Source organism: Oikopleura dioica, chromosome PAR (genome assembly GCF_907165135.1).
Source record: "Oikopleura dioica chromosome PAR, OKI2018_I68_1.0, whole genome shotgun sequence".
NCBI lineage: Eukaryota > Metazoa > Chordata > Appendicularia > Copelata > Oikopleuridae > Oikopleura > Oikopleura dioica.
In genome coordinates this window covers 11,998,213-12,015,593 of record NC_137293.1, presented here as the reverse complement: position 1 = coordinate 12,015,593, position 17,381 = coordinate 11,998,213, and the positions used below count along the sequence as shown (strand labels likewise).

At 42.1% G+C, this 17,381-nt stretch overlaps 8 protein-coding genes and 2 non-coding genes across 11 annotated transcripts in view; 6 read left to right on the top strand and 4 right to left on the bottom strand.

The window, feature by feature from the left end:
• Positions 1–2,214, bottom strand: part of LOC145704982 (mediator of RNA polymerase II transcription subunit 20-like) — a 67,908-nt gene extending 65,694 nt beyond the window's left edge. The window contains exons 1-5 of one of the 2 annotated variants that reach the window (XM_081782439.1): positions 2,022–2,214; positions 1,887–1,956; positions 1,649–1,846; positions 1,518–1,602; positions 284–441 (exon numbers count right to left, since the gene is read on the bottom strand). In XM_081782439.1, the coding sequence (XP_081638565.1) occupies positions 299–441; positions 1,518–1,602; positions 1,649–1,846; positions 1,887–1,956; positions 2,022–2,185 (660 nt within the window). In that variant the 5' untranslated portion in view covers positions 2,186–2,214 and the 3' untranslated portion in view covers positions 284–298. Of the gene's footprint in view, positions 1–234; positions 442–1,517; positions 1,603–1,648; positions 1,847–1,886; positions 1,957–2,021 lie in introns of those variants that run through there. The other variant, XM_081782438.1, reaches the window with a different exon arrangement.
• LOC145704983 (homeobox protein ceh-5-like) lies at positions 993–1,459 on the top strand. Its single transcript, XM_081782440.1, has one exon. The coding sequence runs from the start codon at positions 1,078–1,080 to the stop codon at positions 1,423–1,425; it is 348 nt and encodes a 115-aa protein (XP_081638566.1). The 5' UTR covers positions 993–1,077; the 3' UTR covers positions 1,426–1,459.
• Positions 2,214–4,192, bottom strand: LOC145704980 (histone acetyltransferase KAT5-like). The gene is made up of 7 exons (XM_081782436.1): positions 4,089–4,192; positions 3,800–4,044; positions 3,679–3,758; positions 3,121–3,432; positions 2,669–3,075; positions 2,523–2,625; positions 2,214–2,481 (listed from the first exon to the last, which is right to left on the bottom strand). The coding sequence occupies exons 1-7, from the start codon at positions 4,120–4,122 to the stop codon at positions 2,307–2,309; spliced, it is 1,356 nt and encodes a 451-aa protein (XP_081638562.1). The 5' UTR covers positions 4,123–4,192; the 3' UTR covers positions 2,214–2,306.
• Positions 4,193–4,210: 18 nt separating this feature from the next.
• LOC145701864 (phospholipid-transporting ATPase IF-like) lies at positions 4,211–10,130 on the bottom strand. Its single transcript, XM_081779079.1, is given in 14 exon segments — positions 4,211–5,326; positions 5,463–5,670; positions 5,717–5,944; positions 6,421–6,626; positions 6,670–6,806; positions 6,850–8,155; positions 8,250–8,886; positions 8,889–8,916; positions 9,051–9,166; positions 9,220–9,310; positions 9,362–9,476; positions 9,517–9,642; positions 9,685–9,840; positions 9,889–10,130. Coding segments are annotated over 14 exon segments (3,618 nt in total). The 5' UTR covers positions 9,964–10,130; the 3' UTR covers positions 4,211–5,137.
• On the top strand, positions 6,014–6,086 carry TRNAA-AGC (transfer RNA alanine (anticodon AGC)). The gene has a single exon. It is a non-coding gene; the product is annotated as a tRNA-Ala (tRNA).
• On the bottom strand, positions 6,301–6,373 carry TRNAA-AGC (transfer RNA alanine (anticodon AGC)). The gene has a single exon. It is a non-coding gene; the product is annotated as a tRNA-Ala (tRNA).
• A 732-nt stretch (positions 10,131–10,862) lies between the features above and the next one.
• LOC145702213 (motile sperm domain-containing protein 1-like) lies at positions 10,863–12,433 on the top strand. Its single transcript, XM_081779425.1, has 6 exons — positions 10,863–11,121; positions 11,217–11,542; positions 11,595–11,689; positions 11,733–11,857; positions 11,897–12,063; positions 12,109–12,433. The coding sequence occupies exons 2-6, from the start codon at positions 11,530–11,532 to the stop codon at positions 12,228–12,230; spliced, it is 522 nt and encodes a 173-aa protein (XP_081635551.1). The 5' UTR covers positions 10,863–11,121; positions 11,217–11,529; the 3' UTR covers positions 12,231–12,433.
• On the top strand, positions 12,345–14,833 carry LOC145702208 (uncharacterized). The gene is made up of 5 exons (XM_081779422.1): positions 12,345–12,728; positions 12,776–13,255; positions 13,298–13,402; positions 13,452–13,596; positions 13,639–14,833. Exons 1-5 carry the CDS (start codon positions 12,345–12,347, stop codon positions 14,769–14,771), a joined length of 2,247 nt encoding a protein of 748 aa, XP_081635548.1. The 3' UTR covers positions 14,772–14,833.
• Positions 14,834–15,710, top strand: LOC145702210 (succinate dehydrogenase cytochrome b560 subunit-like). The gene is made up of 4 exons (XM_081779424.1): positions 14,834–15,018; positions 15,057–15,222; positions 15,267–15,420; positions 15,461–15,710. Exons 1-4 carry the CDS (start codon positions 14,847–14,849, stop codon positions 15,530–15,532), a joined length of 564 nt encoding a protein of 187 aa, XP_081635550.1. The 5' UTR covers positions 14,834–14,846; the 3' UTR covers positions 15,533–15,710.
• A 6-nt stretch (positions 15,711–15,716) lies between these two features.
• LOC145702209 (putative tubulin polyglutamylase ttll-15) lies at positions 15,717–17,380 on the top strand. The gene is made up of 3 exons (XM_081779423.1): positions 15,717–15,979; positions 16,025–16,892; positions 16,938–17,380. Exons 1-3 carry the CDS (start codon positions 15,800–15,802, stop codon positions 17,294–17,296), a joined length of 1,407 nt encoding a protein of 468 aa, XP_081635549.1. The 5' UTR covers positions 15,717–15,799; the 3' UTR covers positions 17,297–17,380.
• The last annotated feature ends 1 nt before the right edge of the window (position 17,381 follows it).

Sequence of the window (17,381 nt, the reverse complement as noted above, 5' to 3'; positions counted from 1 at the left end):
CGCGCAAATCAGTGTCGGGGAAGTCTAGAAAATTTCTTTAACGCTTCCTTGGCGGTTTAAAAGAATCTCGAGATTCTGAAGAACAGAATCTGGAAAGTCCGAGCCAATAACAATGGTTTGCGCGGCTTCTCCCCCAAATTAGGCGCGCCCAGAATGAGCTACTGAAAAAGTCAGTGCATTTTTCAGTAGCTCAGATTCTCGATCTCCCTTTAGAGCTCAACTCCATGGTAGTAATGAATAAGGAACAAGCAGTTTATGTTTACTCTGGCAGTGGACAGTAAACGGAATAGAATTTGATCTACATTTGCGTGTTGTACGCTTGAATTTGCTCTTGCTTCATCGGTTGTTGGAAATTTGCTTGAGTGGTGGCTTTTCTCGAGAAGATTTCGACGTATTGCTGGACCATCATGCCAGGGTTGAATTGCTTGTTGTTTTCCATTACTTTATTAAGGATTAATTAGCATAAGTTTTGTCCCTGCGTTTGGTTTATTCCTCAGACTGTATCTCGTTTCATTTTAAAAATTGTAAAACTAAATGCAATGTGTGGTCACAAAATTATTCTTGTCAATTATGACTTGATTCCAAAAAAAAAATAAACATATTTTTTCATTTCTCAATTAGTCTCGCCATGTTCGGACACGCTTCCTGTGGTGCAATTCAAATTTAACTTTCACACTCATACCCCAGTAAAAATTTGTACGCGTAAAATCATATCGGAAAGTGGGTCAATACTGTTCTGGGAAAGTTGTTGGATCAATTTCGCACTCGACCGCGCGGTACGCCGCATCAAAGCAATCAGCGCGCGCAATCAGTAGGGAGTAATTAGTCACAATTTCTCGAACTCCTGTGATTGCTACTGCATATCAATCACGCCCATCTTCCCAGCGCCACCGGGTGATTGCCGCCAGCTGGGCTCGTTCAAAGTCGCGCAAAAATTAGTTTGGCGCCACCGGTATCTCACCTTTATAACGCGCTCAGAATTTGGATTCATCATCAAATCACAGACTCACTCGATTAACTCGAAATCGAAACGAACTTTCAACACTCTTCAAAAACTACAAGAGCTTTCAAGAAAAAATGGCTACCATTCCAACTACCATCCGATCCATCGACCTCGCTTTTGGAATCGACAGAATTCTCGGGCTTTCGACTGAATACAACCTCCCACTTCCAAACACTTCTGAAAAGAAATCGTCGAGATCTCGCAAGCGAACCGTTTTCAGCAAGTTCCAACTCGAGCAGCTCGAAATCGCATTCAACAAATGCCAATATCTTGTTGGTCAAGAACGACACAATCTCGCCAGTCAGCTCGGCCTTGAAATCAACACCGTCAAAGTTTGGTTCCAGAACCGACGAATCCGACTTCGAAAAGCCAGCCCAAATACTAAAGCCAATTCTGTTGGCAGCGCTTCTGACTCTGAGTAACTTATTAATGTATATCTGTCTGTCTGTTCAATGATCCCTGTAAATATAATATTCAAAAAAATTCTTTGCCTCTTAAATTTCATAATCCGTTCATGTCGGCGGTTTCTCATCAATCGGCCGGTTCAGAATATACGACCCAAGCTCAGAGAACAAAGGCCAGCAATCATCAGCAAAGTACTAAAAGAAAATATAATCTCTTAGAAAAGCGAATCATGGAACTTACGCTTGGAGTGTATTCAATTTCAACCGTAACACATTTATTCGATCCACTACTCGTGACGATTCCAGGTCTTATCCAAAAGTCCGCAAGTTTGAATCTTGTTCCTCTGATTTCGAAAGTTCGTTTCGGTGTGAAAAACTCGCGGAGTTTGATTAGTAGACTTTCCATCGGGCTATCGCATTGGATACACGAATTTTTATCCTAATAAAATGTTCCTTTTTACTCATTTTTGAGATCATACTTTTGTCGAATCATCTACTCTGGCAAAGACGGTAACCGGGTATTCCGAAGTCTTCAGTGTGTAAAAATCTTTAGAAAAAGTCTTCAATAGTCACTTTTTAAATTAAGATTTAACTATCAGCTCAAGACTTTCCCTCGAGTAGTGGAAGAATCAGACGCTTGGTAGAATTTCGATTCATAGTAAAACTTCCCCTCTTGCACTGCTCCTGTATTGTTGATTCTTCCGTGTAGCTCTTGAATTGCTTGCTGGTGGGTTTGCCCATCGACAAGCTCCCATTGAAAGACAACTGTTACTCCCATCTTATTCTAAAGTCAACGCGTAAAGTATTTTTGAACATTATTCTTTGTATTGTGTCAAGTGCAGAGTTAAATGAAGCTGTAAAACGATAGTAAAAGAAAATAATTGAATGACGAATTGCATCTAGTTGCGCCCGAGTCGCTTCGTCCAGTCTTTTGGCGTCCACTGGATGTTCTTCGGGTTGATGCGCAGTTGAGCTTTTTGCGCGTTTTTGTGGTAGGTGTCGACTTCTTTCTTGTCGATTGCTAGCACGTAGCTGCCACGGTACCAGTCAATCATTTTGTGGTGCAGAAGTGTACTGAACATTTTTTACAAAAAAATTGAAAAAGGAAAAGTCACCTTTGAACATCTTTCCAGTGGATTCTCGTCCTCTCGCAAATCTCGTTTATCGATATTTTGCTTCTCTCTTCTTCTTCCTCTTTCATCAGCTCGACCAGGATCTCTAGAACATCCATCAACCGGGATCCGAAAAGTTTAAGTCTTACCCATGATCGTTTGAGTCCAATAAGAGCGATACGAGAGCAACCCAAGATCTGAAAGAGGCTTTTCTGGCGTCCCCTGTTTCTTCTCGATTTTCGAGAGCTCGTAGCTGAACTCGATCAGCAATCTTCCGAATCCTCGTCGCTGATAACTCGGCAGTGTTAATATACAAGCAACATTGTAGTCTTCGGCGGACTCCTTTTCTTTCGAAAAATAGCCGACAATGTGTGCGCCGTACATGTCGTACTCGCACATGACATAGAAAAGGAAGGGATCTGTGTCGTAGTAAAGTGTTTTGTGGTCGAGGAAACATTTAGCGAGGAGGCAGAGATTCTGGGCGTAAGTCTTGTGCTTCCGACCGTCGAGCTCAAAGATGCAGATTCCCTTGTCTTTTTCTTTTGGATCTTTGTCTCTGAAAGTATTTTAAAGTCTATCTTTTCGAAGAAAAAGGTGTTACCTGTAAATTTCATTCCCTGGCGGACATCGCATTCTGCACTTTCTCAAATGATTCTTCAGCGAAGTTAAGCACTTCATAAAGCACAGGCAATACTCGCATAGGTAGATCTTTCCCAACTTGCACAACTGCTGTGGGTAAGGGGAAAAGTACCAAGGCTGAAGTCGATATCTGCCCAATTCGAGCCACTCGAAATTCTTGATGCGCGTGGTGATGTCGTCGTGGGGGTTTTGGACCATGGATCCAGTGCTCCTTGGCCGTTTTTCTTCGTCCACATTTTCGTCGGAAATTTCTTCGACCCTGCTCGCTTTTCTCCTAAAACATCATTTTCAATTCAAAATCTAAAATGCTCTCTCTTTACTCCTTGTCATTATCGTCTAAATATTCATCCCAAATGTCTTCCCCGTATAGTTTTGCCAAACTAGTCTCTCTTGACATTTTTCAATTTGCAAAAGAATCTCTGGAGGGAACACTGGGCGATTAACCGGCTTATTACGAGAATATTTTCGTGGTCTCGGAGACCATCAAGATTTTTTTAAAATCATCTAGAGAGAAACTTACTTTTGGCTCTTTCTCGCTGGCGGATGCGTGTGTCCATTTTGGTGCGAATGGTTGTTCGAAGCTTTTTTGCTGTCTTTGGGCTACGAGGAGTTAGTGAAAGACAAACATGGGTAGAACGTACTTGGGCTGGAAATTCGACAGAAGACAAGTCCAGTCGATCCTGATCAACCCATTCGTCCAAACGCTTGTTGAAGTCGACGTAATGAATGTAAAACTGCTTCTTTTCAGTCCACCTATCTCCACAATCACGGATCGACAGGATTTCTGCAGGGGTCCATTCTGTGCGCTCTGATCGAAACCGGTTCACGCGCAATTTGCAACCCTCTTTCAGCTCTTTTAGTTCTTTCGCTCTTCTTTTTTCTGGCACTTCAGAAACAACATAAAACATGCGAAATTTCGATTCGCCTCACCTTTTGCATCTCCTTTTACATCTGGTTCCACCATTTTTTTAAATTCAGGCTCCTGCAAAGTCTTATTTCATCCCGACTCGATTGCAAAAAACCTCACTGTAAGGAGAACAAATCAATTTTGAATACCGTAGTTTCACGAAGTTATATTTTTTTGTTATCCATTGAGTACAGTTTCAGAAAAAAATGAAATACTAGTAGAAATAATGCAGGTTGAAGAAAATGAATGCGTATGTTATACATCAGCAACTACTGTCACGCTAGAGAGAGAGAGAGTACTGAACGAGTAAATGCTCACAATAGATGAAGATCATGCCTATTTGGTCTTTTCGTTGAAGAAGTGTAGGTGAGCCTAAATTTGGAAAAGCGACTCGGAATTTAATGAACTCTGATGGACGGGCTTTTCTCTAGGTTCTGACTACGATGCTTTGATGAATTTAAAAAACTTTTTGCAGGCAAAATCCTGACTTTGCCTGTTTTTATATTCATCAGAAAGCCCGTAAAATTCTGAGTCGACTGGACTAGTTTCAGACCAAAACAATCAGACGATGACGTCATAAATGACGCTAGAAGTTGGCAAAAATAGCCGTTTCGGGCAAACTTTGAGTCACTTTTCCTGGGCCTTTTTGACGGAATTTTCTCATGTTTTATAGCTCAAATTGATCCCTATGAAAAACTGTACTAAGGTTTTTCTTGGATTTTCATTTGCTCGAAATTTTTTTTTCGGAAAATTCTAGAGCCAAATTTTTCAAATTTTTTTTCCTAATCCTTAAAACCTTAGTACAGTTTTTAATAAGCTTTCATTTGTGCTATAGAACACCGAAAAATTCGATCAGGAACACTGTAAAAATAAGACTCAAAGTTTCGGCTTTTTGGAATTTTCTGACGTCATTTGTGACGTCATTCTCTAGAAAATTTCAAAAACGACTTGGTCGAATCGACTCGAAATTTTACGGGCTTTCTATAGGGCTACAAATCAGACCAAGTCAGAATTTTGCCTGCAAAAAGTTTTTTAAATTCATCTTTCTAGTTCCGAATCTAGTTAATTCTTTTTAAATGCCAAATCTGTTCATATCGTCAGACCTACAGAAAATACCGTCATAAGATTGACTTTGGTGGATAGGTATAGGCTGGGCATCTTCGTGGCCGCGTTTTCTTTGCCACCAGCGGATGAGGCGATTGAGCTGGTAAACTGGAGATATCGTGTAGTCTTCGTGAGAGGACTGGATGTTCACCTGACGCTGAATTTAACAATTTCCGTCTTTTTGACAAACACCGAAATGATTCTACTCTACAAACGATTCGCCTTTTTTTCCTTCATTTTAAAAGTTTTTAAAATGAGCTTTTTTCTGATAAAAATTTGACTTGAAAAATTACCATTTCGATGTGCGTCTCGCTGGGGAAGAGTTCGTTCATGAAGGTTTTTTGGGCAATAATGGGCAAAATGCAAATTACAAGCATGATGGGTATGAGAAGCCAGGTGTATGCGGAGCCCCACTGACGCTGCATCAGCCAGTAGACGTTGCCGCCATGGGCGGAGAAGCTCCAGACAGTGGAGGAGTAAATGAATGCGAAGATGAAGTAGCTAAAAAAAGAGAATAATATCGCCCGGTCCAGCGAGCCATTCAAACCTAAGGATAGTGCCCCAGAGAACCAAATGCGTTAGCCACGTCCAGCAAGACGTCTCAACAGCGAGTCTAGCTGTGACCACAAGAACAATGCTCGTGTAGCAGCCAATACCAAACTGGAAGTTGTCCGACGGCCTGCCGTGGTAGTAGATCGAAGACCAACAATAAATTATCAATCCATGAAGGAAACCTTCGACGGTCCAGCGAACAAACGCTCTCATGGACAAATGCCTAAATGAAGACAATTAGCAAGTTACAGATAGGGCCGCTATCATAGGGGCACTGTTGCCATCCCCCCAAGGGGGTGTAGCTCAAATGGTAGAGCGCTCGCTTAGCATGCGAGAGGCACCGGGATCGATACCCGGCATCTCCACACCTTTTAGTTTTACTGATAATGATTTGCTGCTGTCAGTAGAACTGATGAGACTGTGAAATCATTTAATTCATTATAATTTCCTCTGAATCATTTTTGTCGGAAAAATGATGCAAAAGCTCTCACTTATTCATTGAAAAGAGGAAACAGTAGTATAAATTAAGGAGGTCGACTCTTATCAGTAACTACTTCTTATCAGCAAAAGCAAAAGGTGTGGAGATGCCGGGTATCGATCCCGGTACCTCTCGCATGCTAAGCGAGCGCTCTACCATTTGAGCTACACCCCCTTGAAGACCGACCCATTTTGCCACAAACTGACTCAAACCAAACTTACTTATTATTTGCGTTGTCTTTGTAAATGTGTGGCTTTTTCTCGACAGATTCTTCAGGTAGATTTCTTTCAAGAATTCCGTAGAACAGCACTGGGAATGCAGTGAAGGCCGTGTTGTACATTGTTAGATAGATGCCATCGTAGAGGGTTGTTTGGGAAAAGCCACATTGGAGCTGGAAGAGAATTTGTGGGAGAACGAATGTCAGGTTCTTAGCGATGTTAGTGGTTGTTCAATTATTGATGGAGGAATACCTTGTAGAAAAAGTACTGAATCAGGTTACCAAGACGGTCGTAGAACATTCTCCCATGGAAGAGAAGAAGCCTTTCCAGATGGCAAAATCGAGGGATAGCATAATCTGCATTTTGAGCAGCAGCTCGTCCTTCTTTTCCTAAAAGATGATGATGAAAACAAAAAATAAATCTGTTTTTAACCGAAAATGCCGACACCAACATGGGCCTCTTGAATCATCGATACATCATTAGCCCCGTCACCGATTGCGAGGGTCAGATCATTGCCAGTTTCATGTGCTCTTGCGAGTTTCACTATTTGAGCCTTCTGAATTGGCGCCATTCGGCAGCAAATAACTGATTCCGGACGGATTTGAATAAGCAAAGTCTGAAGAATCTTTTTGTGATCTCTGATCGCAACGGAAACGACAGCGCCAGGAATGACAAGCGCCCATCCGCGCCCGCAATTTTTCCTGATCGGTCCACCGAATTCGCTTCCAGGAGAGAGTTGACGAATCGCATCGGCGATGGATCTTCCAATTTCTGTCGTATTTTCGCCTTCGATTTTTAGAATCTTCGTCGATGAATCAATATGTCTTGCCATTCTTGAAACAGCTAAGGCAGTTTCTTCCTTGTCTCCAGTCAGAACCCATACGAAAATTCCAGCTTCTCGCAAATTCGCCATCGTTGATGCTACATTTGTCTGTAACTTATCTTCCACTGCAGTTGCTCCCATCAACTGAAGGTCTGACTCGATTTCGTCGTAGATCGATTCTAGTGCTTTATTTCGCACAGCGTCGTTTACGATCGACTTTGCTTCGGATAAAGATTTCACAAGTCGGTCTCCTTCTTCCTGAGTTACGAGCTTTTTGCACAAAATAAGCGTCCTGAATCCGTCCATAGAAAATTCTAGCACACTGTTCTCAATTTGCTTTACTGGGCCCTGTGTGACTAGTGGGAGCACATGACTATCAGCTCCTTTAGTCAGGATAAGATAAACGCCATTTTCATCCTTGAGAATAACAGATTGACGTTTTCTCGCTGATGTAAACTCGATGACATCTTCTACGCTGAATTTTCTAGCTTTTGTACATGTTTGAACTTGAATCATATTTGGGGATTCTTCGCTTGCTCCGGTGAACGCCACTCCGAGGTTTTTGGCCGCTTCGACAAGCGCCAACTCGTCGGGACTGGAGGCAGAGTACTGTATGTTGAGTTTGGCGGGAGAAAGAGTGAAGGAATCGCCCGCTTGAGCTTCGGGAGAGGTGAACTTTGGCTTTCGGTCGACTTTGGCTTGAACAGTGTGGCAAAGCGCCATGGCGAGGAAGAATTGGTAAACGGCGGGGTCGTGGTGGGGGAGCAGCTCGGCTTTGGTGTCCGCGCGGACGAGTTGATTTCCTTTTGAAGGTTCAAATAAAAATATGACTCGGCTGGAAGTCTTTTTACTTTCATGCTTTGTACTTTTACTGATAGCGATCATCTCGAAGATAGATAAGTAGAGCATTTCGTTCTAAAGTTCATTCAAAAATGTAATTTGAATTTTTTCTTGAAATGATCCGTTAGGGTTTGCATAACTTCCAGTGTTATTAGGAGATAAAATAAACCTTTCCTACAAGATCAAACCTCACCCCACCAATCGAACAGCTTTTCAAATTCATTTCGTTTTCAGTCAGCGTTCCGGTTTTATCCGACAGCAGGAATTTAATTTGTCCCAGCTCATCATTTATATCCGAGCAATTTACCTTCGCTCGCAGTTCTTCTCCGTCCGCAGCTTTATAGGCAAACCTTTCATCCCAGGAAATGTAGAAAGCAGAGACGAATCGTTGCATTTCTACTGTTACATACAGAGAAATCGGGATGACGTAGTTATATATGACAAGAAAGGAAAAGAAAGTGACCAAAGTAGCTCCAGTAGTCGTCGGTTCAAGAAGAATACGGTACCACTCTTCGCTCCGCCCAATGTTCCAAATCCCCTCCACGAAAAGAGATAATCCAGACAACGAAAACAACAAAATAAGGTAAAACATTAAAAAGCGATTCATCGACAACTCGGCGCTCGATCTCTTCTGCCGCTTTCCCTTCCAATTCTGTACCATCTTCGTTTCAACACCAGTATACACGGCCAGGCCATAAATCCATTCTGTATTACGCAAAATCGATCCGCGGAAGATGAACTGATCTGGAGTTAGGGAAAGATCTCTTCGTTTTCGCCTCCGACTCCATAGTTGAAAACAGCTCGTCCTGCGAAACGATACAGCTCGGGATTCGGCGCTAGAATAAATTTTTGTCGCCGAAAAGAGAAAATTTTCGTGGAGCCGTTTAGGAATTCGTTCTTTCATCACACGAAGCCGGAAGTGGCTTCGATTTTGTATCTTGAAAGATCTGTTTCGAAGGGGAAAATCTACCTTGAACTTCGCAATAGCATCGGATCTGCGTAATTTCAGCCGGAGTATTGAAAAACTGTGTCTTTTTCAGCGCCGAGGCTTCTTTTAGATTCGACTCGCCATCCAGCGCGGCTGTGCTATAAACAGTATTAAATCTCTAATCTGTGCTTTGTCCCCTTTTGTTTGTTACCTATAATAAGCATGATAAGTCGGATCGCTGGAAGAAATCAAGACCAAATCCGCTGGGACTGTTTCGCCTTCACTCACGCGCACAATATCGCCTATATCAAGAGCATATTAGATGAGTAGAATATGGAAAATGAGTGTTATACCCGGGCGTATGTTCATGCAACGGTCTTGGACGAGAACGCCGCTGCGGACTACGTAAATCAGCTTGTTGTTTTCCTTCTTGTCTTCGCGGTAACGAAGGTAATCTTCATAAGCTTGCTAAAGAAAGGGTTTATTTTCGAATTGTCTATTGGCGTACCTTAATTGCAGTGATACAGACGACGAAGGAAAGCGGAAGACCAGAGGTATACGGCGAAACAGGCGAATCCATCACGACTTCCATGATGAAAATAAATAGAAAATAGAAATTCGCAACTCGATGAAACTAAAAATGCTTCAGAAATTCATCCGGAATCGAGATCTCTACCTGTTCGAATAAATTATGAGGAAGAAATGTTATGATGGTGTATTTGTTTGAAGAAATCGTATTGTCGATTCGGACTGAAGGTTGCTCCTCGCCAGGGGGGAGTTGGTGCAGGAAAAAGACTTTGCGCGAATTTGACTCGTTTACTTCTACTTGTGCCTAAGAAAATGATGATTAATTTTGACGATTTTAAAGACTGTCACTCACTTGTTCATGAAGAGTAGGAAACTTCTCGGCTACCCAGAGCCTGACCCTGTGTTTCGTAGATTCAAACCACTCCATTTGTTTCTGATTTGATTTTTCTTTCTCTTCTTCTTCTCAAATGTTGATTCTTTGGGAAATAGAAAGGTTCACAGTTGGCAAAAGTGGTGGCTCATTTTGGTGTGCGGCGGCGCGGCGCGTGCCCAAAAAATCTATAATTCAAAATCGACCAATCAAACATTTTTCATACTTTCTACTTCTGAGGAACGCATTAATGAACATCAAAGAATTCATTGAAGAAATTTTTGGAACATTTAATAAACATGTTTAATTATTTTAACATACAGATTTATGTAATTTAAATATTCAATTCTTATTACTTAGTAATAATATTAGTAATAAGTTATTAGAGTATTGTCTGAATTCCCATAATGACAAGCCTGCAATAACAGAAGTAACAATTGTTTGAACATTTTATAATGAAAACATTGTTTGAGAGAATATTTTATCAAAACAAAGTCACCGAGGAAAAAAATTTTAAAACATTTTCACACATGAGTCAGGGGAAAAGGACACATTTATGGCTAATTTCTCGGCGCTAGAATTTCCAGAACCTTCTTGTCAAAATCATTATGGTCTTCGCGTTGAAGAAATACCATGGAGTTGAGCTCTAAAGGGAGATCGAGAATCTGAGCTACTGAAAAATGCACTGACTTTTTCAGTAGCTCATTCTGGGCGCGCCTAATTTGGGGGAGAAGCCGCGCAAACCATTGTTATTGGCTCGGACTTTCCAGATTCTGTTCTTCAGAATCTCGAGATTCTTTTAAACCGCCAAGGAAGCGTTAAAGAAATTTTCTAGACTTCCCCGACACTGATTTGCGCGGGATACGGGGAAGGGGGCCAGAGGCTTTCTCCCAAAAGAGTAAAACTTCATGGTACTGAAAGAGCCTCGAATCGGGCCAATCAGCGAGCCTCCCCGCCGCGCCGCTGGAGCTGAAGGAAAAATTGAGGGAAAGTTCTCAAAAGGATAAAAAAGAGCTTATTCCGAAGAACAAGAAGATCTAGAGAGAAAGAAGAATGCCTGCAGTTTTGCCAGCGGTGCCGAGTTCGAGCGGTCGAAGGTTGAAAAAGCTCAAGAAAAGAGTGAAGAAGAAATCGAAAAAGGATGAAAAGAAGAATTTAGATACAGATACAACGAATTCTACTTCGCCAGAGCTTCCAAAAGATAATAAAGAAAAGGTAAAGCATAATCTTTAACGAAAATCATTATGCAAGAGATTTTTCTTCAAGAAAATCTTGCACTTATTTATTGTCTTATTCATTTTTCTTTGAAGATAATCGCAGACCCAAAAACCATCCGCTGGATCGGAAAACTCGACGATCCCGAACAAGAAGCCCGCCGAATTGAAATTTACAAAGAAGAGCGCAGGAAGCGCTACGCGACGATGGGTATTTAGTCCCGTCGGAAAAAGAGCCATCTTGTGATCCAAAGATCTTCTCTCTCTATTTTTATATATTTATTACTCTCTACCTGTTTTTGTATCTCCCTTTGTCTTTTTGACTATTTGACACAAAGTCTATTTTCAAATTTTTGTTAAAATATATTTTTTTATAAAAAAGTATCTTTAATTTTTCCAATTTTTTAGAATGAATCTATCAGGTAGAGAAAACGAAAATGAGAATTCTCCTCATTTTTTCATGAATTTTTACAGTCGCAGTACTGCCACCTGCCTTGCGCTTTTCGCCTTCAGAATCAAAACAGATCCTGACCCTCTTCAATGCAAACGATGAGCCGGTTAAATACAAGGTACAGTTTCATTTCCAGTTCCCAATGAAACAACTTCCCGAAGATGCTTTGTACATCGAAAGATGGCTTTCAAATTTCGCCTTCAAAAGGTGAAATTGAGCCGAACAAACGAATCGACATCGCAGTCAGAGCCAGGAAATTGACACTTTCTTCGGAAGAAAAGCTCAGGTAGGAATCCTTTTTTGTTTTCTTCTGAAACTGTACTAGGGTTGAGTTTTACTCGATGACAGATAAAAGCAGACGAAACGCGAAAAACGTGAATTTAATATTGGACGACGATAAGCCGCCAGAGCCGCGCCCTGTGCCGCGGGTTTCAGAAACACCCGCAGTTCAAGTGAAAACCGACCAAAACCATTTTTACTACATGTTTTTCGGTACAAAATTTTTTCCGTAGAGCATCCCTGGTAGCTTATTTTTAGTGTCGATTTGTATCGCTGTCCTTTCACAGTCAAATTATCTGCCAGAATTCACCGAAGCTCAGCGACTGATAGCCGCCTATGTGCTCGGCATGATGACCATTCTTCTCATTCGATCAGCCTAAAAGAAATAACCCTCAAAGATCCTTGAAATCAAGGAAGAGTATTTTTGTTCAATACGAAAATTATGATGAATAATTTGTTCTAATCAACGAAGTCGCGAAAAAAACTTATCTAAAATGTCTCTTCCGCAGCGTTTATCTTCTTCAGTTTCAGTTTACTCCATTTTTTCTGTCTTTGATACTGTATTCAATTTGTGCCTCAAAAACTCTATCAAAATCTATTTCTTTTCTCAGATGAATTCGAAATCGCAGCCAGACTACTACGCAGCTCTTGGGGTGACCCAGGCAGCGACGGAAAAAGATATCGTCAAGGCTTACAGAAAACTTGCAAAGGAGAAGCATCCAGATAAAAATCCGAATGATCCAAAGGCGAAGGAGAACTTTATCAAACTCAAGGAAGCGTTTGACTTTCTGAAGGACCAAGGGAAGAGGACAGAATACGATAATCAGCGTGTTCAAGCGGAGAGGGACAGGCAAAGATATGCTGCTTTTTCGGCACAGGTACTTGAAGATCTCTCTATCTCTTCCACTTAAGCTTTCTTATGTAGTACAATCATATGGCGGGTCCTAAAGGAGTGAACCAAGCTCGTGCAGACGAGGAAGAATGGGACGCTCTAAATCGAGGCGAAGCTTACTACACTCAATGGATTAAAAACAAATTCGCCGCCCGTCAAACTGCCCAAGATGTCTCCAGGAAAAAGCGAGCCCAAAAGTACCGCGAAGATCTCCTAAACGACTGGAAGGGCGATCAACGGGCGAAATATCAACGAACAATGGCAAAGTTGAAACTCATGGTGGACCCAAGCTTTAAAATGAGCATCGGAAACTTGCGGAGTCTTCTGTGGGCGCTGAACATTCAGGCTCCGCCAAATGCGCCACCAGGCGTTTTTATTGCCGAGTTTCAAGATTCCAAGACGGCGTTGGTTGCTGAAAAGCGTTGCAAGCAGTTCAAGCCGATGCCGATTCGCGTTCAGTGGATCACAAAGCGGCCTCAAACTGAGTTTGCTCCGCCTAGCTCTTACTATGACGTGAGAATGCTCTATTAAGTAAGGCTTTACTTTTTTTTCTAGGGCGACGAAAGAAAGAAGAAAAATCAGCCAAAGTTCGATCCAAATCTGGAGCCCGAGCCGGATATCGGATTTGGCGTTGGGAAGAAACCATCATTTGTTGACGATGTAAGCTAAAATCTTCTCGCAATTGGGTTTAAACTTTAAACATCTTTAGGAGGTTATCATCATCAATGACATGGGAACTTCTTTCGGTACGACCAAGAATCCAATCGTTATCGATGACGATGAACCGAGGGGACCTAATTTTGGTCCACAGCCACGCTCAAAGTCACCTCATGCCGATGAAACTATTGAAATCGGTGAGTTTACCTTCTCTCTATTGGTAAATATTTTTTTGAAAGATGATGATGGCCCAAAAACATCTTCAAAGGGGGACTTTGCGGAGGACGATGAAGACCTCGTCCGGATGTTCCGCGCTCAGAGTGCTAAAAAGAAGGAGGCCAAGAAGCCAAAAGAGCGTCCACAAGAAACATACCAACCGAAGTTCCCTGCTGGTAAAACCTGGGAAGCTCAAGCACCAAACCCCGCGCCATCGAAACCTGCCATGAGCAGCGCTCAACAATCAAATGAAGAGATCAAGAGGAAATTCCGCGAACAACTCAAAGCCAAAAGAGCGCAAAAAGAAGCTGGAAATACTCCTCAGCCTCCTCAAAATACAACTTACACGCCGACAAAAAGCCACGAAGACATTTTTCGAGAAGAAATGCTCAAAGCGCAAAATAATGCCTTCGGAAAGAAGAAAAAACCTATTCCAACTTATCCTCCATCGCCGGAGAGAACTTCCGCCCGAAAACGCCCAGCTAGCCCAATTGATAAACGCGCACAAAATGAAAAACTCTTTGACACGCTAATTTATGAACCTTCGTCATCTAAAAAATCATCCACGCATAAAAAATCATCAAATGCAATCGATCCAAAATTTGAAGCAGAACTAAAACGACTGAAAGAGAAAAAAGCGAAAGAAAAAGAAGATCGTGAGCGAGCGGAAAAACTTGCAAAAGAGGCTGAAGAAGAGAAAAAGGCGAGAAACGCGCAACTTTTTGAGGACCAGTTGAGAAAATCATCGGAAAAGGAGACCTCTAAATCTTCAAGAACGGAAGTCCGTGAAGATTTCGCTGAAGAACTTAAACGGCTCAAGGAGAAAAAAGCTCGCGAAAAAGCGATAAAAGAGAAAGCCGCAAAAATAGCTGCGATGGTACACGAGATTTCTAGCGAAAGCTCCTCCAAAGACGACGATGAAGAAGACGATGATGAGGATTCTGAAGATGAAGTTGTTGATCTGACGAAATCCTCCAGAGAGCTTCTAATCGAGCAACTTAAGCGTAAAAAAGCCCTGGCCATGGCTCGAGCACGAGCAGAAGAAAAACTGAAGCAAGAGAAAAAACGTGTCCATCTTGAAAATCTCGCCGGCTATGATGATAATAAAACGCTTGATAAATCTGATACAAAGCTATTATTCAGTCAAAAGTGGTAGCACATGTATATTCGTTTACTATTCTGTATTGTATTTTTATAACTAAAGGATAAAACTTTTCAGTCAGTAAAGATCATGATTTTAAGAATGTTGGCCAGGCTTTGCACTCGATCTGTCAACACCCGATTCTTGAGCTCAAGCTCTCAGCTCACCAGCAAGATCCAGTACAACGTCGCCAAGCCCCAAAATGACATCAAGTCTGCCCAGGCTCAGGTTGACGACTGGCTCGCTACCAACAAGAAACTCGGTAAGTCTCTTCCGAAAGAATTGTTGAAACTTTCTCAGGTCGACCCATGTCCCCTCATCTCACGATCTACAGCTGGTCGATTCCAATGACCATGTCGGCCCTCAACCGAATCTTTGCCTTTGCCCTCGTTGGTGCTTTCCTTCTTCTTCCAATTTTGGACATCTTTAGCTCTGGCTCGCTCGCATCTGACATCGCCACCTTCGGGTAAAGTTCTGCGATCCCAAGCTTTCCTTCAACTCTTATTTCAGCGCTGAGGCCCGAGCTAATGGAAACGGTTTCGGCATCTTCGCCCTCAAGATGGGCCTCCTCTTCCCACTTTGGTTCCACATCCTCCTCGGCTTCCGACATTGGTCCTGGGACATCTTCGCCGTTGGCATCAGGAATGTCGGCGTCCTCTACCAGGTAAGTATTTCAAAAAGGTGTGGTTATTAACCAGTTTTAGACCGGTTACGCCGCCATCGGCCTCGCTGTTGTCCTCACCCTCGGCATGGCTGCTTACAGCAAGGCTGAGTAAACGATCGATGCCCCGGGTGTACAATATTTATTCAGTAATAAGACTGTAGTCTTGTCATTTGCAATTAGCCTGTTCTTAAACTCAAGTTGAGCCAGCTAAAACTGGCTCTCCCTCTTAACTCCTCCTTTGTTCATCAAAAAACTCTTCATGAAAAAGCAAAAATAAACTACCGAGTCAATCCAAATAACCTTTTGTGTTTTAAGAGCGCTAGATCATCGAAAGTTCAGCGCCGCTCCAAAAAATGCGTTTGAATTTTCACAAAACAAAATGAGACTCCGAACCAGATATGTCGCCGCTGCTGGGGCGCTTCTTTTCGTGGTGTTGTTTTTTACCTCCCAAGTGGAGATTTTGAGTGCAGTTCAGAAATTAAACCCAAAAGAGTGTTCAAAGACGTATTATTTGTCGGGAGATCATGTTGATGCTGGATATTTAAGCCATGTTATCAAGGTATGGAATGAGGAATAATGAATGTTGATAAGGCTTATTTTCTAGGTTTTCGAGCGGGCAGGATTCTCAAGAAGCTACGATCCTGACTCCTGGTCCGTCTTATGGAGCCATCTGTATCCCTTTGGTGAACCTCCAAGAAAATACTACGGCAACTTTCTCAAAACCCTTCCGGCCGGCCTCAGAGTCAACAAAATCCCTGGAACTGGTTGGGTCTCCAGCAAGCAGGCCCTCTCCAAACTTACCAATTATAAATACATGCCGACTGCTTTTGAGCTACCCTCTCAATTCAACAAGTTCAACGAATACGCCAAAGCTAATCCTGAAGGACATTGGGTCGTTAAAAGTGGCAAGCATCGCAATATAAAGATCGTCGAAGCAAAAGACTTCTTAAAACTGCGATCAACGAAGGAGCAGTTCGTTCAGCGACTGGTCGAGCCACCGATGATTATTGACAAGAAAAAGTTCGATATTGGAATTTACACTGTTGTCACTTCAATTGACCCACTTCGAGTTTACATGCTCCAGTCTGAGTGGCTCATTCGCTTTTGCAAGGATGAATACGAGCCTTTTGACCCGAACAATGTCGATAGCTATGTTGTGGGCGACGATTACACAACCATCTGGGACATTCCAACTCTCAACGCCTACATGGAGAACGGTTCGTCGATGAAGCAAGCTCTCTTGCGCCACATGAAGGCCTCTGGAAAGAATATCGATGAGTTTCAAAATAAGTTCAAAGAAGCAGTAGCGCAAGTCTGGGAGCTCCAAAGGGAGAAAATTCTCAATGTTTATAAGAACTATCAGGTGAAGGAGGGGCAGATGTTCGAAATGTTCCGAATGGACTTTGTGATCGACGAAGATTCAAACATCTTTCTTCTTGAGGTTAACATGTCGCCAAATTTATCAAGCCAATGTAAGTTCTAAGTAATTCTTTGCCTTTCAATAATGAAAAATTAAGCGCATCCTCCGAACGCCCCAATATACGAATCGGTACTGCAAAACATGTTTCAACTCGTCGGCCTGACGTCAACTTTTCTCCCAGCGACATGGGAGGTTTCCTTCTGTCACAATGACTCAAATCTCGACTGCCACAAAAACCCTTTCTGTCTAAATTGCCTAACGCCTTCTCAAATCAATACTGTCAATCAATTAACGTCCGAAATGCTGTACCGCGGAAATTTCGAGCTCGTCTCGCCCAGTGCTCAACGCGAGCTGCTTTTGCAGACCACGGCTCTTGATAAGTTCCAATTAAATTTTATAAAGAAATATTGTGAGCATGACTCTAGGTGGTGCGAAATTCATTCAAATTCAAATTAGGCAAGTTACTATTTTATCCTTCTGTATTTTTTCTTTTCTACTTGCTAATGAATAAATGTTATTTATTCCTAATAACTACTCTTCC